General features: G+C 40.7%; 1 protein-coding gene across 1 annotated transcript in view; it reads left to right on the top strand.

The window, feature by feature from the left end:
• PA2G4 (proliferation-associated 2G4) overlaps positions 1–13,790 on the top strand; it is a gene marked incomplete in the record, with an annotated part of 522,843 nt that overhangs the window by 125,154 nt on the left and 383,899 nt on the right. Inside the window, 1 exon segment of the mRNA XM_044083746.1 lies at positions 11,509–11,572. Coding sequence (XP_043939681.1) covers positions 11,509–11,572 — 64 coding nt within the window.

The following is a 13,790-nucleotide window of genomic DNA, read 5'->3' as shown; positions in this document are numbered from 1 at the left end:
AAGGCACATGCTCACCTTTAGAAGCCAATCTTCAATTTAGTGACTTGGGTAAGGGCAGTCTTCTTAGCGTTGTAACCCTTCCCGGATGCCCGTCCTCTAGGGATATCTGTACAGACTGACAATGCCAGTGTTTGGTATATCAACAGACTGGGAGAACTCTTCTGTCCCTCGTGTCAAGTAGTGATGTGTGTGTGGCAGTGGGTGATTTCTTTCAGTCAATTTTCTAATAGCATCGCACATACTGAGGAGAGGTCCAGCATATTAGCAGACGGGTTGAGCAGGTCTACCCTGCTACCTCCCAAGTGGTCATTCAACCCAGTAGTGGTGAAATAGATTTTTTGTTAGTGGGACCAACCATATTAATGTTTCTCCTGCCATTTCCAAATGCAGCAGATTTTTTGCCCTAATTCCTTTAGAGGGGGAGTTGCGGAGCGGTGCTCTGATCCACGATTGGCTCACTGGTCGTCTTTATGCACGTCACGTCCTTGCCTAGCAATCAAGGAGCCTCAATCCTCACCACTAACACCAGAGAGGGCATCTCGTATATGAGGAAAGGATAACAAATACAGTAAAGTGCAGTTTCCCTTAAGAGCACACAGAGATCAGTCAGTCTGGGGCTGGACGTTCCCTTGCTCTCTAGGTCCCCAATAAGACTCCCCACTGGCACAGCTATAGGGTCCAGATAGCCTAGTGGGCAAGCTAAAACCTTTAGCATCCTCTGTCCAACCAATGCTTCATGTCCCTGCCCAAGTAGCTGACACACTCGCACTTTGAGAAGAGTTTATACAGCCACACAGACACTCCTGGGGAAGGCTGGCACAGATTCTCCAGCTGTGCCCCTTTTTACCCAGACTATACAGTAGTACCACTTGCCACCACCCACTAATAATTATCAGCTACTCAAAGGCCCTTAAAAGGGTGTCCAATTATTACTGTGCAATATTATCCAATTGGTAGTATAGCCCAGGGCTAAAGCTGTAGGAGTGGCTTTGTACAATTTTACCAGAGGCATACAAGTACTCTAAAGAGCTTAAATTATCTCTACGCAAACCAGCCACAGTTAAAAGGTTTCAAAATATTTAATAATAAATAAACCACAAGACAATACTTTCTGCTACACAGTGCTAGTCAGTTCAGAGATCCCACAGAAATACTTAAAAAAAAATAAATAAATAATAATAATTCAGTAGTACAGATCTGACATCACAGGAAAACACTTAAGTCTAATCTTTCTAGATCCTAGCTTTTTCTAAAAGAAACCAAGTCTGATAACTTGCATATGAGCAAGACAGTGCTGTGAGTTGGATGATCAAGACAAAAATGCTTTTAACGCCTTCTGATTCTGTTTAAAATGAAATTGCAGTTCTGATGAACATTACATCATTCTTCACCCTACCTGAGGTTCCCAGGCCAACAAACTGCATCTACATTCTTTTACACCTAGGCAGAAACCAGAGCAATAAAATACATTTGCATGTTTAAATCTAGCAGTCTAACTCTTGTTTAAAACAATAGAAAGAATGTGCTAGCCCAGATGGAATGACTGCGAATCTTTAACTTCAGAGGACAGCCATGAAGTAATTTTCTTCAAAGGACAAACAAGAAATGCTCGTCTTAGCTTTCTTTACAGCAGAGGGCAATGTTGCATTTTTTGAAGTTCAACATTTCACAGCATATTCTTTCATTTAAGAAAACAAGCCTGTATTTCAACATTTATATTTACAAATGACAGAATTATCTGGCTACGCTGGCAGCCTTCACAATGCATACCCACCAACTCCTCCAATCCCAAACTTTCTACAGAAGGCAACTTGCCAGAAGACCATGGTCATCTTTGTCTTCTGTTTCTGGCTTTGATGGGTGTATCCTTTGGCCTTATTTTGATAATCCTCCTTTGGTACTGGATCCAGATTTTCTCACCCGATTGGGATGCCTCACTTGGACATTCGAGCCCTCAAGTTGACTGCATGGTTTCTTCACTTCCAGTGATGGCAAGGTAATCCAAGGTTTCCGTTAAAGTAGTATGTAGTCTATGGTGGTACATAGTTTTACAGCATATCAGAAGGCTTCAACTAAGAAAATCTGTGAAAGTAAATGGAAAAGATTTTCCATTTGGGCTTCTGATAGGCATTTAAAGCTTTTTTCTGTCCCAGTATCAGCAGTGTTAGTGTTTTGACTCACTTTTTCAAGATGGAGCCAGTTATTCCACTATTAAAGTTCAGCTAGCTGTGACACCTAATTCTCACATGAGTGAGAATCGTTTCTCTTTGTTTTCTCTTAACTTATGTAAAGCCTTTAACTGTATTTTTCTTCTCATACCATCTATCAAAGATGCGACTCTTCCTCGGCACCTTACTGTACTTCTGCAAGTGCCGACAGTTTCCATTCGAGCCAGCAGCCAAAGCGGACCTAAAGTTCCTGTCATGGAAAACTCTCCCCCTTGCAGCTATTAAACCAGCCAGAAGAGTATCTGAACTCAAAGCCTTGTCTTGTCAGCCTCCTTGTATAATTTTTCTTAAAGGCAGAGTTTCTTTATACATCAATCCTTTCTTTCTACTTAGTGTCATCAGAGGCAGCACTTAATCTATTCATTTGCCAGTTTTCTTCCTTAGTTTCACTAATAAAGGGGAATATATGCTTCATTTGTTGGATGCACGCAAGACTGCTGAGGTTCTACCTGCACAGAACAAAGCCTTTCCGGAAGTCTAGACCATTTAATCTCATTTTCTAAAACCATGTCCAGTCAGGCTTTGACGAAGTGTTACATTGTTAAAGATGATTGGCTAGCCACATTCTCAATTTGTCAGATCGTAGAGGCTTAACTTTACCATAAACACTGAAAGCACATTCAACAAGATCTGTTTCCACTTCTGCCTTTTTGTCTAGAGCATCATTTGATATTTGTGCTGCTGCCATCTGGTCCAGTGTTAATAAATTTATTGCTCACTTCAAGCTGCATATTTTTCCAAAGAACAGGGCTATCCTCTGTAATATCCTTCCATGAAGACCACCCTTGGACTCTAGTAGCTGGGGGAATTTCTTGCATCCGTAGAGGAACGCACAGAAAAGACAGATACAAAATGTATGTACTTATAACGATGCATGCGTGTTGTCTTTGTCTTTAACCTATCTTCCTTCATTCCCCCTTGCATTTCTTTAAAGACATTCATTGCCTTATCTCTAGAGTAGACTGCTTGGTATGTATATGTATATATATATATATATATATATGTGTGTATATATATATATATATATATATATATATATATAACGTACATATATAACATGCACATACACACAAATATCTTTGTATATCAGAGTAGGGCAAGCTCTGAAGTAATGTTGGGATTTAGAGCGTATTATGGGTAAGGGAAGTAGCCTGAACCATAGCTCCCAAGTCTCTGGGGACTGATTCAAACCCAATCTATTGAGGAAGAACAGAAAGGCAACAGTTTCATTATGGTACATAACTTTTGTGTTCCCTTTATCCATTGCCTTGGTGGTCTTCAAAAAGAAATCCACCAGGTTTACTTGGCATGACCTTCCTTGACAAAGCCAAACTAGATTGGGTCCATTGTCTGTAGGTTGCCTATGTCTTTGATCATTTCCATGATGATTTGTTCCATTGCTTTGCATATTAGATTAGTCAGACTAATAAGCCTGTAGTTTTCAGTTGATGGTCCACCTTTGTGAAATAAGTTAATCGTCCTTCATTCTTATGGTATAAAGCCTGTCTTGAGGCTGTAGTTGAAAAGTGGCTTAAATGGTCCTCATAGGCAATGTTTCAAGCTGTGGTGAGGAAGAAAGATGTAAATGGGAAGATGTCTGTGGAGTGTTACGAGTTGGCTGATTTTTAAAAATTTCCTACAGAGTACTGTCAAATATTGGGTGAGCAAATTCCAGTAACTAAAGAAAAGATTCTTTCATACCTCGACACAGAATCTGAATTCCCTGGACATGGTAAGCCTTGTTGAGTTTAATTCTTTTGGCTGCGGAAAGAAAATGGAAATCAGGCTAAACCAATCGTATTTGAGGTATTGAATTTATAATAGAGAAAAGTAGAAGAACGAATTGAAGAAAAAGGAAGGTACAAATTGCTCAGAAGTGGAATTTTTGGGAACCTTACATGCTGAATTATGTTCAGGAGGAAGATTGAGGTTTAAAGGAAAGCAAGAGTTGAGGAATTAAAAGTTGAACTGATAATTATAAAGAAAGAAAACATGATATGTGTGCAAATAGAAAAAATGTTAAAATAGATGTCCTTCATGTATGTTTGTCTTAAGAGATGAATTGATAAAAGATTTAAAAAAAAAAAGGTTTGAAATGCCTGTCTTGGTGGATGCTTCCAGGAAACCTTAATGCAGCTACAGGGATCACATTTATTCAGGCTCCTTTCCGTAGCTACACAAACTACAGCCACGTCTGTTCTGTGGTGGGGGTCATTACTTATACAAGACTGTCCATTGAACATGGACAAGTGGTGTAGAGTTCAGTTGGTCTGAAATCTGTAATAGTTGGTTGGCAGCATTTCAAGACCTAAGTATGTAAGTTGTGTCTTTGTGTTAGAGATGCTTATTAACTTAGTCAAAAAAAAAAAAAAAAAAAGCTTGCTACAAGCTTATCGGACTGTATACTTTCAAGTAAATGATGTGAAAGTGGAATAGTATTTAGTGTTTGTCTCATTTTGGTTCCCTGCTTGGGTTCTTGTTTGCTTGTTTCCTGTATGTTTTTGTTTGTTGCTGGTCAACCAGCTTTTTCTACTTTGAAATAGTTGCTGGTAGTCAATTGATAGTATTTCATATTGTCCATCTATGTATGTCTTGAGATGGACTGGTTCTGTCTCCCTTGTGAACCCAGACAGGACAAAGAGGGTATTCAAATAAATGAGTGGCATTGTTTATGGCATACATTTCTTTTTAGAGTTGGTGTTTTGCAAAGACTTGTTCATTGGCACATTTTGGTTATACACGCTCCGTGATTGAAGTTGTTCCTTTTCTGGCACGTTTTACAGTAAAACTTGATGAGCATGCCATTGCATGTGACTTTGTCAGCTGGTATAGTATGTTTTCGTCCTGGCTCAATTCTTTGTTAAGCTTGTACTTGTTTTCCTTGCCAGAGTTATCAGGCTGCTTTTGTGTTTTGCTGTAGTTCTGTCCCCTTTGGTTGGCCCATTCCAGTACAAGTTGAGAAAAGCAAGTCAAGTACTGATTTTATTGCTGTCCCAATTGCTCATACCTGCCAGTGTATCAAAAGCTGACATCACCTTGCACTGACCCTGCCAGTGCTGATGGCTAAACACAGCCCCCCCCCCCCCCACACACACACACACACACACAGATTTTGGTGAACCTTAATTGACAGTGACCAAGTTTTACCACTCATTTCTGTTAGCGTCTTTACAGGCAAATTTGGTGATGTGGTTTTGTCATGCCACAATGTATATGTTGACTGGTGGTATACCTTTTGACTTGTGTAATTGCCTTTTTTTGGGGGGGTGTGTATTGCAATTCCTTGCTAAGCAGTATATGCTTCTAAATCCTGCTACTGTTGCTGTGTCTGTAGCCTGTTGAATTCCACCACTGTTTCTGATTCGTGAGCTTTTTTCAGAAAGTTTACTTGTCTGTGTTTCCAGCTTTGCTTATGAACAGTGTTTACTTGTGTCAGTTCTGATTCATTCTGTTGCAGTCTTTACCAACCCAAAATTGTTGCATTTCAGTTCTTTTGTGGTGTTTATGCTTGTGTGTACTCCAAAGCCAAATAGTTCCCAAGTCAGTTACAGAGTTGAGCTACTTACAGGATCTCTTTTCAGACATCTTCAACCAGGTGGCTTGCTGCCTTTTGCTGCTAAACGTTGTAATAAAACCACCTCCCTACAATAGGTTCATACTAGGCTATCTGCCCTAGGGCATTTACAAGCCTAGCCAGAGTGTGTTTGGCTTTCGCCACCCATTTTAAATTAATTTTGCTATGCCCTTTGTCAAGGTTAGTATACTGTGCCTCTGTCTAACAGTGACACAGAAGTGATACCCGGGGTAAACCTACGATCTCCCATCCACTCATCAAGATTCCTCTTGAAGAGAGTCAATGGGGGACTCTGCCTAACCTGGACTGGGATTTTATTCCAGAGTGAAGGGAGTCTCTGGGTTATGAATCTGTCCCTCCAGCATGTCCTATTTATTTTAGTGCTGAGGTTAAAGTCTCTCGAGCGCGTAGCTCGATGGGATTTGGATTTTAGGAGGTGCAGCATGTCCATTAATTCCGGGTTGGACATGGCTTTATACATCAGGCACAGATTGCCTCTGAGCAGGCGGTATGCCACTGAGTAGAGCTGGAGTTTCTTTAACCGGGCAGCATATGGCATCTGTTTCAGCCCTATGATCCTCTTGGTGAGGTATTTTTGGGGTCTTTCCAGTTACTGCAGGTGTCTGGTAAGGTACATCCCAAAAGGGGCATTGTACTCAATTTTGGGCCTGATGAGGGATGAGTAAAGAGGCACGATAACCTCCCCTGATCTAGATGTGAATTCCTTCATGATTAGGTGGGCTCTATAAAATGTTTTTCTAACCACTTTGGCCACGTGGTTGTCAAATGAGAGATTGCTATCAACTTGGGTCCCCAGGTCCCTAATTACTACTTCTGTACTTAATGGATTACCACCTATGTGGTAATTTGTGGGCAGTTTGTTTTTGCCAAAGGGGATGACTATACACTTTTTTGCATTTAGCTTGAGGCCATGGCTCTGGCACCAGTTGTCTGTTTCTGAGGCCCTTTTGTAGGATGCTTGTGTCTGCTGGAGAGACGATTATGGCGCCCAGTTTGCAGTCATCTGCGAACTTGGTCAGCCACAGTCCTTCCGTGTTGGCCTGTACCTCCGAGAAATATATACCGAACAAAAGAGATCCCAGGACTGAGCCTTTAGTGACGCCACTTGTAACCGGTTTGGAGTCTGACATGGCTCCAGCAATTCTAACCATGTGGGTTCTGTCCTTGAGCTAGTTTGCAACCCATCTAGTGACATAGGGGTTTATATTTAAGCTGATGAGCTTATCTATAATGCCCGAGTGTGGTATTGTATTGAAGGCTTTTGCGAGGTCAAGGTAGGCTGTGTGGACCACCTTCCCCCTTGTCAATGGCCTTGGTGACTGTTTCAAAGAAATCGACCAGGTTTAAGAGGCAGTATCTGCCCTTAACAAAGCCGAACTGGGTAGGATCCATTGTCTGTAGGTCCCCAATATCTTTATTTATGAGGTCCATGATGATCCTTTCCATAGCTTTGCAGACCAAGCTAGTCAGGCTTATGGGGCGATAGTTTCCAGGATCCATTGAGGCACCACCTTTGTGGAGAGGGACCACTGTTGCTGTACGCCACTCTTTGGGTACATATCCTGTAGTAAGGCTGAGATTGAACAGTAGTTTTATGTTTGGGTTTAGCTCTTCTTGGTGTCCCGGGCTGCATCGTACATGGACTCTGTCTGGTCCCATTGATGCTGTGTTTTTTGCTTTGGAGAGGGTGGCTCTTACCTGAGCATCTGAGCTGTCAGGGGGGCAGCACTCTGCTGGGATAGATATTTGCCCTTTTGGTGGGGAGGGGGGGGGTTTGCACTGAACCCGTCAGCTAGGATGTTGGCAATGTCTGTGGGTTCGGTGTATTTTTTTTGTCATTTTGGACTAATTCTGAGCATATCTGGGAATTCCCACCCAGGTTCTTAACATCACAGAAGAAAGCCTTGTGATTATCCTTAGTGTCCTGTGCAATTTTTCTCTCGAAGCTGGCCTTAGACGATTTTATGAGTGCCCATAGTTTTTTGCTAATACTGATCAGAGATGCCTTCCCTTTTTGGGATTTTGCTTTATCATGTAGTAGCTTCCTCCTTCTATTGTATAGTTTGTTTATCGCTGGGGTCCACCAGACAGGACGTCTGCCTTTGGAGGATTGGGTCTTGGGTTATTTGGGATTGCATGATCCATGCATTCCTGAAGGTGTTCATAGAATACGTTTATAAAGGATTATGCGGTCTGGGACGCATTTTCAATAGGCCCGGGGGCTTTGAAGGATTCCATCTCTGTTTTGAGGAGTGTGAAGTTTGCTTTAGAGAAGTTTTTCACTGTGGTTTTCTGGGCAGGGGGTGGGGTCGGGATGTGAATATCCAGTGAGATTAGTTTATGGTCTGATCTTACCAGTGAGGGATATACTTCTGGTCTGGAGCATAGAGTCCCCATGTTGGTGATCAGGTCCAGTATGTTTTCCCCTTGTGGGAGTGGTAACAAGTTGTTTAATAGCATTTGAATTTATGAATTCTAGGAACGTTTGGGCTAGGGTGTTGGAGCTAGAGTAATGCTCCCAGTCTGTTTGGGTAGTTGAAGTCACCCAATATAATGGTGTTTGGAGAGACCTTCATATTTTCCAGTGTTCCTCAGGAAGGCCGAGTGGGGTTCCCTGGGTTTGGGAGGGTGGTCTGTAGCAGGCTATAAACTGTAAGGCAGTTTTACCCACTGTTAGTTGCACATGGATAGTCTCTGATGCTTCATGCTGTGCCACCAACCTGGAGGTGTGGGTATCTTTGACTAATATTGATACTCCCCCTACTTTTGTGGTTCGGTCCAAGTTTTGGGGCCGAAAAGCATGGTATGAGGTATAACCTGGTAGTGCTGGGGTGCTCTTGGGAGCCTTGAACCAGGTTTCTGTTACTGCACAGATATCTATGTTCTCCATGCTAAGGAGAGTTTCGAGTGCGTGCATCTTGAGGTTTAGACTTCTGGCGTTGAGTAGCATTACTCTTAGTTTCTTATCCCTTGTGATACCTATGGAGGTGGGTTTGTCTTTTGAGCCTTGCCTAAAAAAGGCACTATGGGGGTAGCAAGAGCCTTTGCCAATATCCGAAAGCCCAGGAGTGACAGGTGCAAGCCGTCCCCAGCGAAGCATCGTGGCTTGTCAAGCATGTTATCCCAGGCTGACAGGCATTGGATCTCCTTTGAATGACACCAATACTTAAGCCAATTGTTGAAATTTATCATCTTGTCTTCATATTGTGGCATCATTCTTGGTAAGGGTAAGATACTACTCAAGGTCAGGGTCATACCAGCCTGGGCTACATGCTCAGAGAGCTCCTCTGTCTCTTTTCATGTAGTCCAGGGAGGTACGTCTCGGGTCATTCACACCAGCATGGACAATGACTGAGTCATATTTGTACTTGCCTTGGAGTGACCTGAGTGCTTGTGTTGTGGCGGATCCTAGCACCCGACAGGCAGCTCACCGTGACCTTCTCCTTGTTCAGCCTGGTGAGCGGGACGTCAGTGTGCCTAACGATAGTCACCTATTACAAGTGTATCAGGTGTGTTGTGTAGCCTTAATGGCTGTGACTGTTCGGCATACTGGCTTTGTGAGCTATGTGTTGCATGTGTTTTGTTTTGGGGTAGCGGTTGCTTGGGTGTCTGCTTTGGTGGTCTCTGCTGCTTAGGCAGATTTTTATTTAGAGCCTCCCGAGTATGTTTTTGTTTGTGTGCTTGGTTTGCTGTCGTGGTAGGTCTGTGTGAGACTGGAATTGTAGTGAGTGTGTTTTTTTTCTCCTCCTGACTGGTTACGCCAGTACTGAGTTGAGAGAGCTTAGCCTCCAGTTTGGCTATATGGTTGCATCTCTCACATGTGTTGGAATTTGTTGGGAGGAGGAGAGGGTTGTCTGTGTACATGAGGCAGTTGTAACATTGCCTCAAGATTCCCAGATTCACCAGCTGGACAGGAGAGGAGATTGACAACTGACCTTTGGACGTGCTAGAATAGTATTGGGAATTCCTTTATAATTGAAAAAAAAGGGCCAATGGGGAACAAGGTACTCATGGGGAGTTTGTGAGGGTGTAGTGCTTTTAATTTTTTAGTGCTGACTTATATAATTGCTTTAGTGAGCAAGTGCCAGGTAACTTAAATGCAATGCGTTACAGGTAACTTAAATGCTTGACCCCCCCCCCACAAACCCAACTTCATTACACTGACACCTCCTTCTCCATTCATGCACCCCCCCACCTAAAAGAAATCCCCTTTCTCCCCACTTTCAGAGCATATTAAGACATCTCCATCAAAAATCTTACTGCAGTTTTTTTTTCCTACTTGTTGCAGCACTCAACTCTTCCTCACCTACGTCACTTGTATTTCCACACTGTGTTCTCAGCTGCGTTTTGCCTTCCACGTTTATTACCAAAATTAAACCACATATGTTTTTATCTGTTAATTGCTCATTGTGTCATTTGCTTGCTGGACTTGGTACCTGTGGTGATCGTCTGTGATTTGATATACTTGTGAATTTCCTCACCTAGCCTGTGTCAGTATACTAGCCCATTAAACAAACTTCTACTACAACTTTAAGCTGCTAAAAAAAGCCTTTCATGCTCATTTGACTTCAATTACAGACAAATTGACTCAAGTTGTGGGCTTGCTTTGTATTCAGAATTGTATTTCTAGCAAGTTAGTACGCCGTCCACATAGTGTTTGGGAGTCTAGCAGCACCTCTGCTCCATTACATGTCTTGACACTTCAGAGGTCTGGCAAGATGGCTTTTCATGTAACAGCTACCATTCTGTAATGTCTTTGTTTTCTAAAATTGCATGGATGACTGCAGATTTTCAGTGGTCAAACTTGAGTACTTACATTTTGTTAGCTTGTGTTGTATTAAAACTGTTCCTGATGTTCTTAAAGACTTACAGCTCTGTTATAGTTCATGCACTTTATACAGCTCAGGGCTGTTTTGCCAAGATTAGCAAAATTCTGGGGATGGAGCACAGTGAAAACTACAGAAAGTTTGTTGGCTGTTTAATCGTGATGCAGGCTGACTCAGGAAAAATGGTGGCCTGTATGATCTGCAGCAAAAAAAATTTCTGTGAACTAAACTGGGACAACTCCACACTCCATGTATGAAAACTATCTCCCAGTTTGCCTGTCTGTATCTAGAGTTTATATTTGGAAGTTTACTAATTAGTAGCAGCATATTAGACAAATTGGTAGGAAGGCACTGTAAATTGATAAAAGAAAAAAATGTTGTGGGGGAATTGTGGGGGGAATGGTTTTAAAACCTTTTACTACTGATTAAAACTGAGCTCTCTAGACTGGGTTTCTTAAGTATCCTGTTTAATCTTGCCCATAAATATGAACCATCAGGATTCATAGTTAAGTACAGTTGCATACATTTTATACTGTAAACCAAAGTGAACATCTTACGGAATCTGAAGACAAGCACCTACCTTGCAGTTTTGTATTTTTTGCTTTAGATAGTCAGTCTGGCAGAGGCCAGTTGCAAAAAATTAAAATAAGGTGTTTTGGTCTATGTGTTGTAGATGGGAGTGTTTTATACTCTAGTGCTTCTGCTTGACTAGTTCCTGTCAGCTTCTGTTTCCCACATAACTTTTATTTCATATAATCAAATGATAACAGACAACTCTGTGTAACTGCATCAGTTTTTGGTTTGTCATAAATACAAGTAACAATTATCTTTCTTTCCCTCTTTCCTCCTAAAACAAAAGAACACACAGGTAACAGAAGCCTGGAATAAAATTGCACATTCTTTTAATTGTGTACCCATTGAAGGTAAGAGCAGATTTTTTTGTTAGTAAAATAATGCTAAAATTGTAATTCATTATTTCTGAGGATTAACTTTTTCTGCAGACCTGATGTTCATTTTTAAACAGCTAGAAACTTGCCATGTCAAGTGTTCTGTTGCTGTAGTAAGAACGGCTGCAGGATGTGTGCATTGGTGCAAAACAGATGCAAGCAACATTGTGAAAAGCGCAGTCAGAGAAGGTGTCTGTTTTAGAGTACAGTGCCATTCCAGATTCATTGCTTGTGGAAAAGTTAATTTGGAGCTTTGGGTGATCTTTAAGCAGATGCATTAGGATATGGACTTTGAATCAGGATCTAGTTCTAGGCACTTTCTCATTACGCACAAGCATGCTTTACAGGACAAGAACAACTTCTTAAAAACAGATTAATTTACTTCCACCCAGACAGTTCTAGCAGTTAAGACAAATGGTGTTTTGGGAATCCACACCTGCTGTGGTTGGAAACTTGAAGAAAAGCAGAAGAGGGAAGAAGTGTTGAGTCGGTGGTTGCACGGGTACAAAACTTAGTGCCAGAAGTAAATGTCAGCATGTGCTAAATGAGGATTTGTGTGTGTGTAATATATATATGTGTATATATATATATATATATATATATATATGTATGTGTGTGTATATATATATATATATATATGTGTAGATATATATATATATATATATATATATATATATATATATATATATATATATATATATATATATATATATATATATATATAGATATATATGTGTGTGTGATTGTGTACACACACAAAGATACATAGGTAGGTACTAGGCTATTGGCCCTAGGGCTTGTATAAGCCTGGCCAAAAAGGTACCCTGGCTTTTGTCACCCAAGAAAATTACGTACTTATTGCAGCCAAGTCATACAAGTCATGATTTGCTACATATTATTAATTACATCTTTTGATACTTGGCAGTCTTCTTTTCTACATTCAAACAATTGGTGTACTACATGGGTCTCTAAGTCATAAGCTGATCCTTGGAATAATGAGATTTTCTTCCACTGCTATTTCTTGTAATTTAATTTTTATTTTACAACACCGAATAAAATTGAGGATGATGAATAAATAACATGAACAGTATTATGCGTATACCTGTTCATAGGTTCAGTACAGTTTTCCTACAAACATATTACATAAGCAATACAATATTATTATTATTGTACCAGCTAATGTGGATATCTGCTCATAGGCAATCATTTCTTGTAAAATAAAAAAATTGTGTTACATGAATAAGTTGTAAACAATCTTCATTGCAGAATGTTTAAGTGCCTAATTGATTGGATAGTAATGGTGAAGATCCCCAGCCTTCCAGGTCTCTTGCTCAGTGTATTTTTCCCTCCTTGCCAACCTGCCCTGATTTATCTCACCAGAAACATCATATATGATTTGTGAACCTTTGCTATTGGTTTGTCATAAGAGCTGGCCCTCACATTGTAGTAAATAAATCAGGACATTATTTCAGCCCTACTGTTAAATGTGTAAATATGGTCTGGATTTGAAAAAGTGATTTATAGTATAAATAAACAGCCAATTTTTAATCTCTACAATTAACTTAATTTCAGCTATAAGTACAAATCGATATTCACCAAATCTTGATTTTCTTTAATCAGTCTCAACAGAAATTAACCATATCATCCACACTGCCTACTTGGCTCTACCTGAGTCAACTCAAACAGCCAAACACTTTGGTTATGGGTGACTTTAACTACCCATCCATAGAGTGGGTACTGTATGTGCACTAACATGCTCGCCCAAAGATTCTTGGACTTTAACTCCAGTGCCTGGGAACCCCCACAAGGGGTCCAAACATTCTCAATCTGGTACTCACTAACATGGGAGATCAGTTTACCACCACAAGTGTGGTCCTCCCTGGCGAAGTCTGATCATAAAACGGTCTCATTCAAAGTACCGATTACATCAACCCCCCAAGGAGAAATTAAACTAAAAAAACATCTCCAAGGCCAACTACAGCATTAATAACTTCAAAACACCTGTCCCGTCTGACTGCAAGGACACCTATAATGGGATACACCACTGCTCTGTATAAACACCTATGCAATTGCACTGCCTAGGTTGATGGGACCAAAACAACATCCTCTATATATATATATATATATATATATATATATATATATATATATATATATATATATATATATATATATATATATATATAAAAGCCTG

This window comes from Protopterus annectens, chromosome 9.part0 (genome assembly GCF_019279795.1).
Source record: "Protopterus annectens isolate FY-2018-M chromosome 9.part0, PAN1.0, whole genome shotgun sequence".
Classification (NCBI taxonomy): domain Eukaryota; kingdom Metazoa; phylum Chordata; order Ceratodontiformes; family Protopteridae; genus Protopterus; species Protopterus annectens.
Note: the sequence above shows the minus strand (reverse complement) of the source record. Positions and strands in the feature narration are given on the sequence as shown.